Source organism: Cyclopterus lumpus, chromosome 24, assembly GCF_009769545.1.
Source record: "Cyclopterus lumpus isolate fCycLum1 chromosome 24, fCycLum1.pri, whole genome shotgun sequence".
In the NCBI taxonomy this organism is placed as follows: Eukaryota; Metazoa; Chordata; class Actinopteri; order Perciformes; family Cyclopteridae; genus Cyclopterus; species Cyclopterus lumpus.
In genome coordinates, this window is record NC_046989.1 from 3,328,087 (window position 1) to 3,348,445 (window position 20,359).

Sequence of the window (20,359 nt, forward strand, 5' to 3'; positions counted from 1 at the left end):
TTTGATCTGTAGCCGTGACCCGCATTATCAAAATGTGAACGGAATCTATACAAAAAGCTACTTTAAGGATAATACGACAAACACATTGCATGCTGGGAAGTTTGCCAATATACGTAAGCAGTGTTTTGAAAACTATTTCTATTTAATCAGTTAATGAAGGAAGTGATGTCTTCTTGAATCTGATAAACTCACCTAACAACTGGTCAGCCTGGTGTAAAGAAAACTACCTTGTGTACCTTGTTTTTCTCACATTTCAAACCTAAAAGAACAGAACTTAACAGAACTTATTCACCTTGTAATACATTAATTAATTTAACAGTTCTGACAAATTGTCATATAAATATAAGTTTGGTGGATTTATTTCAGGCCATTGAAATTACTTTATTTACAGTAGATTGAAATAAATAAGATCACAATGTGATGCACTAAATGTCCGATACCAATATAGGTTGTTTTCTTTTTTACAATTTTATCATATTTCATACCTCATTTCCTTATAATTACACATGTATTTTTTTTTCTATATTGGGTAATTAAATTACAATCCAAATTTGAGAATCCTATAAATCATTATACTCAAATTCTAATTTATATTTAAAAGTAAAACACACTATTTCAGTGCATAACACTTGGTGGTAGGCCTATCTAAGTTCAGCAGTGATTACATTTCACAATTAAACATTTAATTTCTTATAAGATTCAAATCTGTATGTAGAAATTGTTATCCTAGTATAATCAGAAATAAAAGGTTCTTGCAAGAATACGCATGCGCCGCCTCCGAGGTCGCCAGAAGAAAAAGAAGAAGAAGAAGAAGAGCCAGCCAATAGTTAGTCACTTCCTGTTTACGTTTCCGACGATGACGTCACGAGGTTAACGTTTGAGGAACAGTTTCAAAACCGAAAACAGCGGATAACTCGAGAAACAACTCCCCAAAAAACCCCGGAGACGACGAGACACCAACGCATTCAACCCGATCCGCCGACCGGAACACCGGGGACAGCGGACGACCTCCGGTTTCCGGCTCGTATTCTAGAGGAAGCTAACGTTAAGTAGCCCGGGGAGCTAACTAGCTAGTGAGCTAGCAACAGAAGCTCAACATCTGTTGTTATGGAGAACAAATATAACCTCAAGAGTCCAGGTGAGCTCACCTCCAGCTGTTGTTGTGTGTGTCTGTCCTGGCAGTTAAAACCCACCACGGTCTTTATTACTATAAAGCTACAATAACTGTTTGACAAGTTAAAATAGAGTTAGTACACTGACATCTAATATATTATATATTGACTCTGTTTCTTAGTGTTCGCTGTTTTTATTATTATTATTGTTATTGTGAACTCCAGTTGGAGGTACTTAGTATTTGCACTGTGGACACAAACAGTCGGTTTTGAGCAGTGCCTCCCTGTTTGTCTCGTTGTGTAAGTAGTTAGAGACGACCTGGTCGTGATGGACAGTTTATAGGTTGGTTTCCCTAGCAACAAGTGAGTCACGGGCGGTACCAAAAGTCCACGTCTCACAGCTGCTGTTGGGTCCTGGGCTCCTCATTGGAGACTTCGTGGCGACAACACCGTCAGGCTTGAGTTCAATGCACTTCTGCTGCTTTAATATATAAATATATAGAGAGAGAAAAATATGCTACAGAGCACAAGCAGTGGAGAACAAAATGATGTGGCACGTCAACACCCTTCTCAGGTTTCCGATCACTTTGTGTTTCACCAACTCCGGTTACATCAGCAGGCAAAAGGGAGGGTTGGTCATCAGACACATTGTTGATTATGTCATTCTCATGATGAATGGATAAAATGCTCTAACGGAGAGTAAATAAATATATATATCGGGTATCTGAAGCTCTCGCAGGGTTGTAACAAGCCTGTCCAATCATTTGATTTGCCCTGAATTTATTGGCTTCACACAAAGTCACGTCGGTCGGGTTTAATTCTGTATAAAGAAGGACGGATACCAATCGCACACTAGTTTCATCATCACAGTGTATGCAGTGTTCCACCGCTTTTATTTAAAGTTAAAGTTTGAGGACGTTTTGGAGCAAACTGTCATCGATTTAGGGCCAAACTTGCACCAGGCCCTTTGCAGATTTTTGGAACTAGTGGTGTAGCTAGGTGTAACCGGCCAAAACGCCGTAAATCAACCTCCCACAATGCAGAGGAGGGATTGTAATTAACTGTAAATTCGTATCTCACAGTCACAGACTACTTTTAAATGAACAATTAAAAGCATTGTAAAGAAACAAATGTTGATTATCCAGTTTAAAAAAGAATTGGATTGGGGGGGGGGGGGGGGGGGTAGGAGTAGGAGTAGGAGTAAATGTTGGTTTTGGTTGACTTCTGGACATGTGGTCTCTCTCTCTCGTGTGTGTGTTTGTTTGTGTGTGTGTGTGTTTGTGTAACAAGCCACATATGTGAGGAAAAACATGGCTTGAAAACCCAGAAAGTTCTCAGATTTTTAAATGATGTTTTTTAGTCTTTTGGAGTCATTGCATATCTACACCTGCACTTCTTCACATGCAGGTTTAGACGCAACACGTTTTTAAGACTGAAACAGAGAATGTTCAAGGGTCAGCGGCCACAGAAACTCTGAGTTCATGCCACGTATCACAAGTGCTTCCCCGGGCGTCGTGCAGCTGGATGTTTGCTCTGCGGTTGTACAACGCACACGTACGCAAACACGTGCAGGATTTGTTTAGAGCCAGCGGGCTGGAACGCTTTCAGTTCTGAGATTCAGAGTTTCAGAGAGCTGTAATCTTACCGGCGTTTTCTGTTTAATGCACGTATGTTAAATCAAAGTGCACTAATTCCTCACACGCCACAAAACGAGGCAACAATAATAGTTAGTTAGCTAGTTACTTTATCTTTTATATATATATTGATATTCATTGTGAACAATGTCACAACAATAACCCAGAAACCCACCATGACAAACTGTCCAAAACTCAAAGATTCAGTATCACATACGACTTTAAGGCTAACCGATATGACTATACATATAAAAATATCAAATATCAATCATTTATATATATTTTTTATATCGGTTCTCTCGGGATGTGTGTGTGTGTGTGTGTGTGTGTGTGTAAATATATATATATTTATTGTGTGTGTATATATATGCACACACACATCTATAATTATATATAATATTTATATGTATAATATTATATATATATATATATATATAATTATAGATGTGTGTGTGTGTGTGTATATATATATATATATATATATATATATATATATATATATATATATATATATATATATACATACACACAATAAATATATATATCGATATTTTGTTTCTCAACACATACATGATGGAAAATGATTGCTGAAAAGACTGAACTATATTGTACTGAATAATTAAAAAAAAACAGTCACAGGGCTGTACATTATATGTTTGTCATGCACAGTGTGTGTAAAGTGTACTACATCCTTCCTTTTGTGGTATCTTTTCATACCAGACTGTTTTCTTCTAAATGAAAGAGTGGGATTTGCTCTCTTTTTTTTAACCTTTTTTAGCTGAACGTGGTGGAAGCAGCAGCAGCAACAGAAAAAATAAATAAAAAGTCCTCCGACTTTTGGAGGACTCATCTCCTCCTTTTTTTTCCCTTCCCTTCTGTTCCTTTTTATTTATTACGTAAGCGTGTCTCCTCTCGCTCTCTCCTCTCCGGACCAATTACGAATCATTTCCCAAACACTCCAAACTACGCGTTGCATAAGATGATTCGGCGCGCGGAGATTACCGTCGCCTTGGGCCGGTGACCTGACCTCTGCAAACCCAGCGGAGGCCAGAGGCGTGCACGTGCGTGCGTGTGTGTGTGTGTGTGTGTGTGTGTGTGGGGGGGGGGGGGGGGGGGAGGAAAAAGGGCTTTTCCTTGTCATCGCCGCTTACTGTTACCCGGAAGGAAGAGCCAAACATGGGATGTGGAGCGCCCGTCACGGTGCATCCAGCCACTGGCAGGGACCGTGGTGTTAAGAGGATGCTGTGCTGAGACCTGGATTTGCCTCCCCCCTCCTCTCCTCTCTCCTTTCCTCTCTCCTTTCCTCTCTCCTCTCCCAGCTCAGCATCCCTCCCATGTACGTTCATGCTGGACCAACAGGCGATGTGCGACCTACTAAACAGTGTAGTGTGTCGTTTATGGAGCGATGATGTTATTGTTTTTTTTTCAGGAAAAACAACAGTATATGACATTATTGGGCCGCCCTCCATAAATGTCAACTACTTCTTTACGTTAGTCGATCGGTCGGTTTTTTTTGGGGGGGGGGGGGGGGGGGGGGCACCGTCCTGAAATTGTCCCAAAATAAAGGAGAGCATGACCTCTGGGGGGCCATGCAGTGACGTAAAACAAGTGTAAAGGCTCTCTAGAGTGTTTGAATTGTCTAATCCGATGAAAATACAACAATTCTTCGTTTTAGTTCATTACACACTGATGAAAACAATAGTTATGAACAGTATATTACATTTTAATCTGAATAAATCCCACTTTATTCTCCACACTAGACCCTAAATTGTAATATATTCTGTCACGGATGGATTCAGAATCCTAGTGTGACTGGCTCTCAAGTGCTCCAGCTCTCTTCTACCCTCCTGCGAGGCAATTAAAGCAGCTTCATTAGAGACGCTGGCGCCGACCACGGGGAGAACGTGGTCTTCCAAGCATGGACGACGCCGGCGTCTGAGCCGCGGGTCGTCTTTCTGATCGTAAAAAAAAAAGAAGCCGAGGTGCCCTTGGGCAAGGCGCTGAACCCCGCGACGTTGCTCCCGATGTTCCTACCGTTGTGTGTGTGTGTGTGTGTGTGTGTGTGTGAATGGGTGAATGATGACATGCGGTGTAACGCGCTCGTGAGTGGTCGGGAGACCAGCGAGGCGCCTCAACAAAAAGCAAGTGCGTTTAGCATTGACAACAAGGCCTCTCTCTCTCTCTCTCTCTCTCTCTCTCTCTCTCTCTCTCTCTCTGTGTGATTGATTGTTTCATCCAGGTGCCGCGTTGCATCATTCGCTAACCGCTGGTCGATGATACCGACTGCGGCCGCTCTGTCAGATGCCGAGTGCCGCGCGGTGAAAAGCAAACCCTCCCCGAGGGGCCCCCGGCTTCTTGTGTCGAAAAGTTACACGTTTCATCGCGCTCACGCCCGTTTGATTAATATTCAGCTTATCAAGCGTCGACACTTGTTGTGTCCGTGGAGGCTGTTGATTTATGGGATGCGGTCTGACACCAAAGTGTTTTGAGATCAACATGTCGTGAGGACCGTTCCTTAAAAAAGTCGGCGTTATTGATTTTACTGGTGTTTTGATGTATCAGGTGCGTACATTTGCATATATTGAAATGAGAATGTGTTTTAATGTATTTATTCAATCAAACTTTACAGGAAAGGGTCGTTGCAGACTCACCTGGTGGTCTACCGAGTGCACCCCTCTAGTCTATGTTAGAAAATCTATATTTTTAAACTCAGCAGGGCTCCTTTTCTGTCGTTGTAATTTTCGGCATCATCATAAACGATTTGCCAAAAACTAGCTATACGCCCTAATTGTCCTTTTTTAGGATAAGTCAATGACTAGACGCCGTGGAGACGGACCGGTGTCCTCAGGATGTCTTGCCGGTGTCCCGGGCCCTGCCGTCAAAGACCCACGAGAAGACTCTCTCTTAAAGGGGCTCATCTTTCATTCTGAAGCGCCTGTCCAGCCCTGATAGCCTATCGCACCTCCGCAGGGCACTGATGGATTCTCCAAGTGGAAAATCACGACTTACTGGTGGCCTCGAAGACTCAGGGAATCTTTAAAAAAAAAAAAAAACAGCTTTCAGCTGCAGCGCTCTCGGGATTCTCGCCATTCCTCGACCTAAAAGCGTCTTTTCTTTCTGACCCCCCGAGCGCCGCCGGCATTTGTGAAACTTTCTTAAACAAAGAAAAACTTAATAAAAAAAAAATTGTATTTACGGTATTCAGACCATGGATGTATGTATAACAAGTGGACGTGGTCGTTGTAATGTCCGTCACCCATTGGTTTATCGGCTGGCCATCTTGGATTGTGGCCGTCGCCATCTTGGTTTTTTTCAACCAGTGAACATTAGTGACCATGTTTGGACTGTGGAGCATTGATGTAAAGACGCTTGTGTTTCTGGTAGCAGCCTGTCAATCACAAAGTAGCCCCGCCCTAGAGCATACCCCGCTTTATTGTCTGTTTGACTCTAAATGGACCTTAATTTACTAAATGAACATCATGCTGTATTGAAGAAGACACCCCCTGGTGGTCAGTAGAGAGAATGCAGCTTTAACACATGAAGCATAGACTTCTATACAACCAGAGGAATCGCCCCCTGGTGGTCAGTAGAGAGAATGCAGCTTTAACACATGAAGCATAGACTTCTATACAACCAGAGGAATCGCCCCCTGGTGGTCAGTAGAGAGAATGCAGCTTTAACACATGAAGCATAGACTTCTATACAACCAGAGGAATCGCCCCCTGGTGGTCAGTAGAGAGAATGCAGCTTTAACACATGAAGCATATACTTCTATACAACCAGAGGAGTCGCCCCCTGGTGGTAAGTAGAGAGAATGCAGCTTTAACACATGAAGCATAGACTTCTATACAACCAGAGGAGTCGCCCCCTGGTGGTCAGTAGAGAGAATGCAGCTTTAACACATGAAGCATAGACTTCTATACAACCAGAGGAGTCGCCCCCTGGTGGTCAGTAGAGAGAATACAGCTTTAACACGTGAAGCATAGACTTCTATACAACCAGAGGAGTCGCCCCCTGGTGGTCAGTAGAGAGAATACAGCTTTAACACGTGAAGCATAGACTTCTATACAACCAGAGGAGTCGCGGAGGTTTTTCTGCTGATGTGTGAGATGTGTGTACGTGGAGATAAATAACTGGGGGGGAAAGGAGGTACAAAAGTTAGAGGAGTCTGTATTCTCTGCACAATCAGCCCTCCTTTCACACTGCCGCTCTGGGAATGAGGCCAAGGCCTGCTGCTGTTGAGGAGTTTCTGGGTTTGCCGGTTTTTGGTCCGGCCAACAGGTTTAAACCGTTTTTTGTTGTTGTTTTTTTGTCATTTGTCATTATGACACTGGACGGCTTCCCGGAGAGGTTGTTGGCGTCGCACTGGTCCCCTCCAGTATATCGCAGAAAATATGTTCTGTGGCCAACAAAAGGCTTATTAAATTAATACTCACACGTTTAAGATAATCTTCACAAATGACCAAAATAAAACCCCAATATTTGTTTTACTTAAATCCTTCCCAAGAATGCAGATTTAGTTTAAAAAAAAAAAAAATGTAATCCGGAGCATCCACCCCAGAGACGTTTCTTGGACGCTTTGTAGGATTTCCCGACATCTTGGTGGTCTCTCTCTCTCTCTCTCTCGTAGACGTAATCCCTCTGAAGGCCAGAAGGGGGAAACGCATGTTCTGCACAGGTTCAACGTTATTCTGTCGGTCCAGCTGGTCGGCGTCTTAACTTTAAACTGACAGGAATGATCGTTTTACGATGTGCGTCCAGCTGCCGATTGAGCCGCTTCTTTCTACGTCTTCCAAACGTGGTCAAACAATCCTCCTCTGATTAGTTATTGAGTTGTTAGGAAAACAAATAGGATGTCATTTAAACCCTGACAGGACCTCAACAACAAGCGCTACGCTATTTGATCCAATTCTATTCATTTAGTGTGAAAAAAATTAATGTTTTTTTAATTTTTTTTTATTACAGAAATATATATATATATTTTTTTCTTCACAGATTGTTCATCCTGAAAGTAGCGGGATGGTAATTGTGTTTTGAGAGTTGTTTTTGTTGTGTTTTGCAAAAACGTCTTTAAAAAAAATATACACACACACACACACACACACACACACACACACACACTGAATGCAGCACACGTGCTCTCCAGCGCTTCGCATCGACAGCGCAGTCACAAACACAGACATCCGACCGGCATGTCAATCGTTCGTGGGTTTTCCTCCCGGGGTCCACGGCGGGCCGCGGTGACATTTCTCTCTCCTCTGCGGGCTTCCGTCGAAGATTAAAAACTCATTTCAAAAGATTCCTCACGTCTCCTCTTCTTCCTCTTCCTCCTCCCAGCGGACTCCCTCCTTATCTCCTCTTTTCATTCTAATTGCGGCCTCGTTCCTCTCTCCTCGGCAGGTGTGTTTCAGGTTTCCTCCCCTCCGTCTCTCTTGCATAACAAGTCGGCGCACCTATGGCCGGGGGGGGGGGGTTCGATGTCCCGGCTTTCATTGTCCAACCGTCAGAGAATCTCCGCTTCCTTTTTTATCTTCAAACAACTCGACACATCGGAGAGTCTGAGCGAGATTAAAAAAAAACGTGAGCAGAGTTTCTGCTTTTTATTGTTATTTCATCATACAGAGTTTTCAAAATAGTGTGAAGCTGTATATATATACTTAGATATAAGTAGAGTCATTTGATATACAATCTGACTTCTATACAACCAGAGGAGTCGCCCCCTGGTGGTCAGGAGAGAGAATGCAGCTTTAACACACGAAGCATAGACTTCTATACAACCAGAGGAGTCGCCCCCTGGTGGTCAGGAGAGAGAATGCAGCTTTAACACATGAAGCATAGACTTCTATACAACCAGAGGAGTCGCCCCCTGGTGGTCAGGAGAGAGAATGCAGCTTTAACACATGAAATGTAGACTTCTATACAACCAGAGGAGTCGCCCCCTGGTGGTCAGGAGAGAGAATACAGCTTTAACACATGAAGCATAGACTTCTATACAACCAGAGGAGTCGCCCCCTGGTGGTCAGGAGAGAGAATGCAGCTTTAACACATGAAATGTAGACTTCTATACAACCAGAGGAGTCGCCCCCTGGTGGTCAGGAGAGAGAATGCAGCTTTAGCACATGAAGCGTAGACTTCTATACAACCAGAGGAGTCGCCCCCTGGTGGTCAGGAGAGAGAATGCAGCTTTAACACACGAAGCATAGACTTCTATACAACCAGAGGAGTCGCCCCCTGGTGGTCAGGAGAGAGAATGCAGCTTTAACACACGAAGCATAGACTTCTATACAACCAGAGGAGTCGCCCCCTGGTGGTCAGGAGAGAGAATGCAGCTTTAACACATGAAATGTAGACTTCTATACAACCAGAGGAGTCGCCCCCTGGTGGTCAGGAGAGAGAATACAGCTTTAACACATGAAGCATAGACTTCTATACAACCAGAGGAGTCGCCCCCTGGTGGTCAGGAGAGAGAATGCAGCTTTAACACATGAAATGTAGACTTCTATACAACCAGAGGAGTCGCCCCCTGGTGGTCAGGAGAGAGAATGCAGCTTTAGCACATGAAGCGTAGACTTCTATACAACCAGAGGAGTCGCCCCCTGGTGGTCAGGAGAGAGAATGCAGCTTTAACACATGAAATATAGACTTCTATACAACCAGAGGAGTCGCCCCCTGGTGGTCAGGAGAGAGAATGCAGCTTTAACACATGAAGCGTAGACTTCTATACAACCAGAGGAGTCGCCCCCTGGTGGTCAGGAGAGAGAATGCAGCTTTAACACATGAAATGTAGACTTCTATACAACCAGAGGAGTCGCCCCCTGGTGGTCAGGAGAGAGAATGCAGCTTTAGCACATGAAGCATAGACTTCTATACAACCAGAGGAGTCGCCCCCTGGTGGTCAGGAGAGAGAATGCAGCTTTAACACATGAAATATAGACTTCTATACAACCAGAGGAGTCGCCCCCTGGTGGTCAGGAGAGAGAATGCAGCTTTAACACATGAAGCGTAGACTTCTATACAACCAGAGGAGTCGCCCCGTGGTGGTCAGGAGAGAGAATGCAGCTTTAGCACATGAAGCGTAGACTTCTATACAACCAGAGGAGTCGCCCCCTGGTGGTCAGGAGAGAGACTGAAGCACAGACTCCCCTCAGCTGGCTCAGCGTTTGTGAATTAAATATATCTGGTGCTGCCGCCGTGACGGATGGATCTGCTTCCTTCTGCTCCGCCGTTCACAGATCGCTGCAGAGTTAAGCTTCCCGCCTGTTATTTAATTTGTCGACTCTGATGTGCGGCGCCGCTCGGGTCGAACGGCTTTGTCGTGTTTCTGTTGAAGGCTTTAACATTTTCAGAAAAACTCACAAACCAGATTGTCATTGACGAAGGCCGAGAGCGAGGATGATACAGAGTAAAATGAAAAAAGACTTATTCGTGGGGCGTAAAATGAAAATATGCAGCTTTTTTCTTCTTTTTTTTTTGTATTAAAGGTTGTGTTTGAAAGCACTTTCTAATTGTATTAATTGATAAGAAGTGAGCGAATCAATAATATACCAAATTGCCTCAGAGCCTCATTCACCCCGAAGACGCTAACCTCAGTTTTCTTTTTGTTTCCATCGAACAACCAGCGGTGAAGAGGCTGATGAAAGAGGCCGCGGAGCTGAGGGATCCCACACAGCACTACCACGCCCAGCCACTGGAAGTAAGTCCCCCCAACCCCCTGTCCAGTAGGGCCTCTTCAGGGCCAGTATTCGTACTAGATTTCTTTAGTTGTCCGGCTCAGGGCGGAGCCAAAGATTCCGTCAAGAGAATAGACTTTAAATTAGATTTGCAGATGTATCCTGATCCTCCACAATCCAACATAAACAACATTGTGCAGCAAACGAACACGTCTCCGGATTTAGACCGACAATCAATCGGCACGACAACCCGCCGTCGGCGTCGGCGCCTCAGACTCGTGGGCGTGTGAAGTCTCGCGGTGTGTCGTGGCATCTCCTGACATCTCTTTTCTTTTTTTTTTTTGCAGGACAACCTCTTCGAGTGGCACTTCTCCGTCCGCGGGCCCCCGGACTCTGATTTCGACGGCGGGGTTTACCACGGCAGGATCGTGCTTCCCCCGGAGTACCCCATGAAGCCCCCCAGCATCATCCTCCTCACGGTAAGGGCGCCGGCGGAGGAGGAGGAGGAGGAGGAGGAGGAGGAGGAAGGGGGGGAAAGTCGTTTGAGACTCAAGTCACATACGGCCGGTTGTCAGATCGAAGCCCCCGGGGGCTGTCAGAGGGAGTTGCTCTATAACAATATGAGACGCTTATTATATTCAGACCGCTCTATGACATCTGCACTAATGACAGGCTGATAAAAGCATTGTGTCCAACTACTCTGGACTTCCTCGCTGTGTCAAACCTCCGTCTCTTATCTGCTCGTCATAACGCTTTCCCACATTTTGAGAAACGGTGTGTTTTTATTCATTCGTCCTCCACGCTCACCTCCCTCTTTTCTCCTAGCCGAACGGAAGATTCGAAGTTGGCAAGAAGATTTGCCTGAGCATCTCCGGCCACCATCCGGAGACCTGGCAGCCCTCTTGGAGCAGTGAGTTTTAAAAAAAAATTTTTTATAAAGTTCTCCACGTGCAGCTTTACTCACTTTTAGTCTTATTATTTCTCACAGAAATCTACGACGAAAGTACGAAAACCTGTCGATGTTTCCGTTCTTAATTGTCAATACGTGCAAAAAGATGGAGGAATATAAAAAAATAAAAGTCCATTGTTATCGTAAATCACGTGACGGGGGTTCTCAAATAAAACTCATCACTTCCTGCAAAATAAATTATGACGCGCAAGGTTTTATTTTGAAAACTAGCTTAACGGCATTTAAAACATTTACCGAAGGTTTACAGTAAAGTTTTCTCGGGCAGAATTTGACTAAAAACACATAAATTAACATCCGACAAATAGTGGTTACGAGTTTTCTTTTAGTATTCATTAGACGCGAAGAGTCGAAGTCTTTACTTTCCACCTCGCGTGACGGTCCAAATCCTTCGGCCGACATGAACCAGCTAAAGTCTTCAGACTCTGTCACTGTTATAATTATTTCCGTCCCTTTTTTTAAGAGTAAAAACTCGCTTTAGTCCTTCAGCCGACTTTCACCACGTAGCGTTTCATCAGTGGGAGACGGCGCTTCTTCCTCAAAGCAAGGTTGAAATCAATAATCGAATCAAAAGAGCCGATGTTCTTACCAACGTACTGTAGGTCACATGGCTGGCCGTGCATAGCAGGGGGGGGGGGGGGGGGGGGGGGAGTAAAGGTAAAACCTTACTTTTTACTGCCCCCCCCCCCCCTGCTGTGTAAAAGTCGTGTCATTATTTTTTGGGACTGGCCGCAGTAAGCCCGGCTGGATAATTGCAGCTGCCGTCGCCATGGTTACACGTCCCCCCCCATGTGTCATAAAACGCGGCTCGGGTAATTTAAACATTTTTTTTTTCATATTTATTTAGATTTATTTTAACGAACGTGCGCTAATGGAGTTCTGCAGGAACGGGTCGGCACCTCCCGGCTCCCTCGTGGTTCCGCCGGTTCGATGCCTGAAATGCGGTCCGCGGTGAAGAGTTTTTTTTTTTTTTTTTTACGGTTTAACGAGACGACTGCAACCTCCGTGAGGTCATGTGACCGCGGTGGAGTTTGTTTAACACACATCTTCAAAGTGGGGTTCATCTGTTCGGGAAGTTTCATGAACGTTTTGTTTTCTGCAATCATCCAAAATCCAATTTTAAAAGTCCCATTGGCTTCACGATACACGTCACCCCTGCACCTCTAATATCTGTACGTGTAAATAATGTTTTTATAATGCGTTTGTAGTATATTATAAATGTGTTTATTATAGCTGCCTAGTCCTCAATGAGTTGAATAGGAGTCGCAACTATACACACACTCACACACACACACACATTCACACACACTCTCACACACACAAACACACACACACACACACTCACACACACACACACACACACACACACATTCACACACACTCTCTCTCACACACACACACACACACACACATTCACACACACTCTCACACACTCACACACACACACTCACACACACACACATTCACACACACTCTCACACACACACACACACACACACTCACACACACACACACACACACTCACACACACACTCTCACACACACACATTTATCCAAACCTAAAAGGACTCGAAAGTTGGTTCTTGTTTTAAATTGAAGAGTTTGATATTTTTTGTTATTGTTTACTTCACTCAAGCGAGACTGCGTTTTCATTTCGGATCGCGCCGCAGCTCCACAACGTGACACGGTTGTGTAGAGACCCCCTCCCCCCCCCCCCCCCCCCCCCTCCCCCGACGGCAAGCTGTCAATCAGCTCGGCGTGAAAACGAGGGGAAACGTTGTTCGTCCCCGACCGCACGCGTTAAAATTAAAATGCTGCACATCGGAGGAAACGTCGCCTCTCGCCGATGCGTCACGAATCAACGTTCCGGAAAGGAACACGCGTGTGCGTGCGCTGTTGTGATTGTTTGGTCGTCACGTTAACGCAACTCGACGCGGACAAACAAACACCGCGTTTGAAGCGGGCGTTCAACGACGGCCGGGTAGATTCAGCGTGGACTGACCCTTGACCCCGACCGTGGTGTCATCGAACAAAAAGCATGTTGAATGTTGGGAGAACGTGCTCTGATTCCAACGCTCCTCATCTCCTCTCCTCTGTCCTCTGTCCTCTGTCCTCTGTCCTCCTCTCACAGTCCGAACCGCCCTGATAGCGATAATCGGATTCATGCCGACAAAAGGAGAGGGAGCGATCGGATCCCTCGACTACACCCCAGAGGAGAGGAGGGCCCTCGCCAAAAAGTAAGTGTGTGTGTGTGTGTGTGTGTGTGTGTGTGTGTGTGATATATGATCTCGCATGCTGGACTACCGTCTGCACGGTTGTGATCGATACATGCACGAGGCTGTTCGGGGCGGCGTTAACACGCCTGACTCCACGCAGGCATGTAATGTAATGAGCACCTGAGCCCCCGCCCCCGCCCCCTCCCCGGTGGATGTGCATCCCCTTCGATAAGTCATTATCGCCCAAGTACCCGGTCTGTGGAGGGAGCGTGAGCGGGCACGCCGCTCCAGTCGATCTCCTATTAGCAGATGGGGACGGGGGGGGGTCTCGACCGGCCGGCTGTTTCATTAGCGCACGAGATGAGATCGACGCGCTTTGCTATAAATACACAGTGCTGCTTACCTCCCTGATGGAAACCCCTTTCTTTATTTGATTTATCAATCTAAGGCTGAGACAAGGGGGGAGGGGGGGGGGGTTCTCATCAGTTGTTTCTGTGCCCATGGTGATCGTGGGAGCTGTCAGTCAGGGCCTCTCTCTGCATTTGGACGAGGTTTTCAGAAGCGAAGATGAAACCCGTCAGTCATTTTCTGTCACCCGCACGTTTAATATACAGGAGACGTGCTGTCGTTGCATATATCGTGATGTTAGGCGTTGAAAGTAATGGGGGGGGGGGGGGGGGGAGCAAATAAACACTTAATTTGTCCCAGTTGGAGTACAGTATGCTTCTAGTCGTATAAGTGTGTACACACTGGTGACGGAGCCACAGGATACGCTTTCCTGTTTGTTGGCGACGTCGCACGGTTTGCTTCGACTATTGCGTTCCAGAAAACTTCCAGATGGAAAATAAAAAAACAAAAAAAACATCTTGTGACCTCCAAAGCACGACGGCAAACATATAAAAATTTAAATTAAAAACGGAGCCGAATGTGACAAAACTGGTGTTTCTTTGGAAGCATTTTCTGGATCTTTTTTTTTTTTTAAAAAAATTTTTTTTAGCAGAGAATATAAATTCCTAAGCGTCTTATTTTGACATCAATTAATAAATTATTACCATTTTGTATAATTTTTATAATTAAATGCAGGCAAAGTGACACGAGAGCTAAATACAAACGAACCAAAAAAAGCAACTTTCACGAAGCGAAGACACACAGGTAATATAAAGCATACGACGCACCTGCGGGCTATGAATTACTAAATGAACATCAGCCGTCGTAGTCCAGGTGACGACTGGGGGGCGTCATAAACTTCTGTTTGGATCATTTAATTATTCGTGTGTACCCACCTTTTAGCCACGGTGGTGACGTTAGCGCTCCCCGAGTCCCATGAGCTGACGCGATTAGGCAAAACCCACAGAAACCTCTTCGACGTGTGGCGTCTTCATGGATCTCCTAGATGGTGGCGCTCGCCACAGTGTGAACCTCGAGCGGGTTATCTGGCGTTTAAAAAGCAAAACCCACGCGAGGCGGCCAACAACGAGACGAAGACGCCGTCCACACAAGCACGTCCCGAGTTTGCACACAGATTTTGAAGCTGGGCTTTCTGCCAGGTAGAAACTAATCTTTATAGCTTCGTTTTCAAAGTGCCAAATTACCATTTGGCCGAGCGTCAAATGAAGGCACATTTCTGTGTGTGTGTGTGTGTGTGTGTGTGTGTGTGTGTGTGTGTGTGTGTGTGTGTGTGTGTGTGTGTGTGTGTGTGTGTGTGTGTGTGTGTGTGTGTGTGTGTGTGTGTGTGTGTGTGTGTGTGTGTGTGTGTGTGTGTGTGTGTGTGTGTGTGTGTGTGTGTGTGTGTGTGTGTGTGTGTGTGTGTGTGTGTGTGTGTGTGTGTGTGTGTGTGTGTGTGTGTGTGTGTGTCGCCGAGCGCAAGGACTGCTGAATTGGTGAAAATTGGACTTTTTTTAAATGACGACTAAGTTCTTTGTCTGGTTTCTTCTCTTTTTGTTTCTTGTTTTGTTGATAAACGGCCAGACGGTGACTTTCAGTTCTGCAGAGTGGAGCCAAAAGTCTTAAAACGTACATTCTCTCTCCTGACCACCAGGGGGCGACTCCTCTGGTTGTATAGAAGTCTGTGCTTCATGTGTTAAAGCTGCATTCTCTCTCCTGACCACCAGGGGGCGACTCCTCTGGTTGTATAGAAGTATATGCTTCATGTGTTAAAGCTGCATTCTCTCTACTGACCACCAGGGGGTGACTCCTCTGGTTGTATAGAAGTCTATGCTTCATGTGTTAAAGCTGCATTCTCTCTCCTGACCACCAGGGGGCGACTCCTCTGGTTGTATAGAAGTCTATGCTTCATGTGTTAAAGCTGCATTCTCTCTCCTGACCACCAGGGGGCGACTCCTCTGGTTGTATAGAAGTCTATGCTTCACGTGTTAAAGCTGCATTCTCTCTATTGACCACCAGGGGGCGACTCCTCTGGTTGTATAGAAGTCTATATAAATGACTCATTTAGTAAATTATGGTCATTTAGAGTCAAACAGATCTTGGTCCATTAAGGTGAAGCGCCACAGCAGAGAGCTGCAGGAATAAGTCCTAAAACAAGGAAGTGAGTCAGTGTTTTTAACACAAAGTCCAATAAAATCACACTCACTTCTGTTTTTACTTTCTCTCTCTCTCTCTCTCTCTCTCTCTCTGCAGGTCCCAGGACTTCAGCTGTGAGGCGTGTGGATGCTCCATGCACTCCGCCCTCCTGGCTCTGACCCCCAACAGCAACCCCAGCGCAGAGGACCACAAGGCCAAAGAGCTGGCCCAGCAAATCAACTTCAAGGTACGGAACGCCGGCTGTGAACCAAAGTTAAAAGTTTACACTTGAGACTTCAGAACAGTTGAACTTTTTTTTGTTGAAAGTAGTGAAAGAAATAGTCTGAAGCTCTGTTTATAGCTGCTATAAAAACTATCTATGTTGGTCTATATGGATCATCAATAATAGAGAGAATTCAGCTTTAACACGTGAAGCATAGACTTCTATACAACCAGAGGAGTCGCCCCCTGGTGGGCAGTAGAGAGAATTCAGCTTTAACACATGAAGCATAGACTTCTATACAACCAGAGGAGTCACCCCCTGGTGGTCAGGAGAGAGAATGCAGCTTTAACACATGAAGCATAGACTTCTATACAACCAGAGGAGTCGCCCCCTGGTGGGCAGTAGAGAGAATTCAGCTTTAACACGTGAAGCATAGACTTCTATACAACCAGAGGAGTCGCCCCCTGGTGGGCAGTAGAGAGAGTTCAGCTTTAACACGTGAAGCATAGACTTCTATACAACCAGAGGAGTCGCCCCCTGGTGGTCAGGAGAGAGAATGCAGCTTTAACACATAAAGCATAGACTTCTATACAACCAGAGCAGTCACCCCCTGGTGGTCAGGAGAGAGAATGCAGCTTTAACACATGAAGCATAGACTTCTATACAACCAGAGGAGTCGCCCCCTGGTGGTCAGGAGAGAGAATTCAGCTTTAACACATGAAGCGTAGACTTCTATACAACCAGAGGAGTCGCCCCCTGGTGGTCAGGAGAGAGAATTCAGCTTTAACACCTGAAACATTTTTTCTCTCTTCTCCCGACTGGCTTTGTAAATAATTTGATTGACAGAATCACTTTCCAGTTCCCAGTGACGGCTCCTCGGATGCTTCTCTGTTATAAATGCCCTTTCCTGTGCGTTCATGCAGGCGGAGTCCAGTTTATCCAGACAGGCGAGCGAGAGCGGAGCTGCTGAGGGCGAACCCCCCACGCCCGCCGAGGGGGCCCTCGCCTCCACGTCTGAAGGGCCTGAACAGGTGGGTGTCACACGGGACGGCACTTAACCAACCAGCCATCGGCTTTCATTCATATACTACCCTATGAATAACTCACCTGAACTGGGGCGGTAATCAAGATATTTCGTCACATTTAAAATACTGCTTTTTAACGAGTTTGTGACCGTTGCAACACTTTATGTTTTTATTTGTTGTGTAGCCTCAAGCTAGTGAAAAGCTATTTGATTTGAGTTTCCTTTTAGCGGTTATGAGCTTCTTCTGGTGAGAAGTTTCACAGTGTTTACGTCTCGGGCTTTTATTGTGAAAGAAGGATGGAACGAGTGGTTCTGGTCTGCGCTGCCTTTGGCAAGTTTGAAAGGAGTAATAAAGTTTTAGACTTAGGAGCCTCCGTGTTTTTATACACTATGTAGAGTGTGTGATGGATCGTCTGTTCCAGACCTTTTTAATTACCTCGCAAAAGCCCCCCAAAGGGAAAATAATTACACCGCTCTTTTGCACCGTGTTAAATTATTGATGATAAAACTTTGGAAAACGATTTCTGTCTATCTAAATATATATAATATATATATATATATGTGTGTGTATATATACACACATATATATATCTTATCTAAATATATATATATATGTATGTATATGTGTACAGATATATATATATATATATATATTTATTTAAAATAAATAAATATATATATATATAAAGATATATCAATATATATATATAAATACAAATGTCAATAAATATATATGTATATATTTATTTACATATTTTTATATATATATATATTTAAATTATTTATATTCAGAGATATATATATATATATATATATATATATATATATATATATATATATATATTTTAAAATGATTATTTATATTTATTTATATATTTAGAGAGATAGCAATAGAGAAAGATATAATATCACCAACAACGTGATGAAAAATACAGTTTTATTTCAGCCAGTTTCTTCTCCTGACATTTTTGGCTTTTATGAAAACCACGACCCGGTTCGCTTGTCGAGTGTCGGGCCGCGGGTGTCCCCCGAAGCGCCTCGCCGTTCCATCGTAAAGGATTACGCGGCGCCGTCTGTAACGCAGGCGATTAACGCACATTTCACGTTGTTTTTAATCGTCGGCGCGCTCCGGCGCTCGCCGACGTCCCGCCGAGCTCCGGAGGGCATCTTGAATATACGCACAGAAGGATCGGATGCGGCTCGTCGGCTTCTTTCCGACCTAAGAGGATTGTGTTTTTTCCTTTATTGGGGCGCCAGCTGCTACACCCGTCTGAAGGAGCAGCGAGTTCTTAGATCATTGTCTCCGAGTTGAACCGATGAGAGGCCGCGTCCCCCCCCCCCCCCCCCCCCCCCAAAAAGAAATAGGACTCGCCACCTGCCGCCGAAGTTGCGGGGACAAGAGTTTAAAACTCGTGCCGCGGTATCCCACAGTGCATTGCTGCCGCTCCCCGAGTCCAGAGGGATAACTGCCTCCCTAATTGGATGAAATGTGTGATTTTCCTCCGTAAATCAAACACTCTTTAATGAACCGGAGCGTCGTCGACTCTTTAAACACTGTGTTGAAAACGAGAGACGGGGGTTATTTTTAAATGTTCTGATCCGGGAGAAATCTCCCCTTTTTTAAAATTATTTATAGGAAGTTACATGAAAGAAGAAGAGTGTCGTCGTCGTCGTCCCCCCGCTGTGTTTTTTATTCAGTCGAACTTTACCGGTTCATAATTGTCATTTTACATATTTTGTACATTTCCGTCGTGGCACAATGGAATCGAGTTATTGGATCATAAAGCCATAGGACAGTTTAGTGACGAAGAACAAATGTGAGGTCATGCTACTTTCTGTAGAATTAAATATTGTACTAATAAATCCACTCGCAGCTCTAACTACTGCCTGAGTTTCTGCCCGAAATTCATCCAAACGGCTTAAATATGATGTTTTTATTATTACTACCCGGCAGTACAAGAGGTAGAACGACCCGACCCACAATGCATCTGGATCCCCGTGAGCATAATCGACTAACCAAGTTCATTGTCTCCCCCCCCCTCCGCAGGCAGAGGCGTCTCCACCCACGGTGCCGGAGGAGGCCCGGCCCCCCCCGGCGGGCCCGGCCACCGGCCGCCCCCTCAGCCCCCGGCAGCGCCGCGCCCAGCAGCACAGCCATCAGGCCCCGAGCCGGCCGGTCTTCGCCGCGGCTCCTCGCCAGCCGCGGGACGCCAGCCGCGTGGGCTCGGTGCTCCTCATCGTGGTGCTCACCTTGGCCCTGGCCGCGCTCATCTTCCGCAGGGTCTACCTGGCTAACGAGTACAAGTTTGACTACGAGCTGTGACCCCCCCCCCCCCCGACCTCTCACCCTCTAGCACCTCCCCCCTCTTTCCCCCCTTTGCAACCACCCGAACATTAAACTATGGCCGGCCGACGTGGAACCAGAGCCGAGGCGACGGCCGCCAGACTTTCTGCCCTCCCGCTCGCCTGCAGCGGGTTCGGGCTCCGCCGGGAGGGGAGGCGCCCCCCCCCCACCCCCTCCACCCCCCCACGCAACACCTTCCACGGTGTCTTTTTAATCTAAATGTGAATTTTACTCTCTAGAGTGTCGCGCATTTCTTTTCTTTTTTCTTTCTTCTTTTTAAACGGGAAGCTGTTTGAGATCAGTTCAGCAGCCCCACACACCCACACACGCACACACACATGCACACACACACACACCCCACATGTAATTGTTCTATCCTCGGGCTGCCCCTTGCTCCCATTATTTAATTAAAAATTGTAATATAATATGTCAACAAGATTATGGGGGATTTAATTTAAAGTAATGGCTTAATCATGGAAGCATCTGCACAGAGTGTGTGTGTGTGAGAGTGTGTGTGTGTGTGTGTGTGTGCTATAATGACTTCTTTAACTTCCTGTTTATGTAGATCGGCCCGCACCATACCGGGCTCTTTTTTTTTGGTTCATTAGGCGTTCGCTTTGAATATAAAGTCTGAATTCTTCTGCATCTC

General features: G+C 45.4%; 1 protein-coding gene across 1 annotated transcript; it reads left to right on the forward strand.

Annotated features, from left to right (window-relative positions):
* The first annotated feature begins 843 nt into the window (after positions 1 to 843).
* On the forward strand, positions 844 to 19,692 carry ube2j1 (ubiquitin-conjugating enzyme E2, J1). Its single transcript, XM_034528304.1, has 8 exons — positions 844 to 1,138; positions 10,366 to 10,439; positions 10,764 to 10,895; positions 11,242 to 11,326; positions 13,515 to 13,620; positions 16,237 to 16,366; positions 17,266 to 17,373; positions 19,414 to 19,692. The coding sequence occupies exons 1-8, from the start codon at positions 1,108 to 1,110 to the stop codon at positions 19,687 to 19,689; spliced, it is 942 nt and encodes a 313-aa protein (XP_034384195.1). The 5' UTR covers positions 844 to 1,107; the 3' UTR covers positions 19,690 to 19,692.
* The last annotated feature ends 667 nt before the right edge of the window (positions 19,693 to 20,359 follow it).

Bases quoted from the DNA above. Each gene is read 5' to 3' on its own strand.
- ube2j1 (XM_034528304.1), top strand. From the start codon at position 1,108: ATGGAGAACAAATATAACCTCAAGAGTCCAG. The intron at 13,621-16,236 runs GTAAGTGTGTGT...CTCTCTCTGCAG, and splicing joins AGGAGGGCCCTCGCCAAAAA to GTCCCAGGACTTCAGCTGTG. The intron at 17,374-19,413 runs GTGGGTGTCACA...CCCCCTCCGCAG, and splicing joins CGTCTGAAGGGCCTGAACAG to GCAGAGGCGTCTCCACCCAC.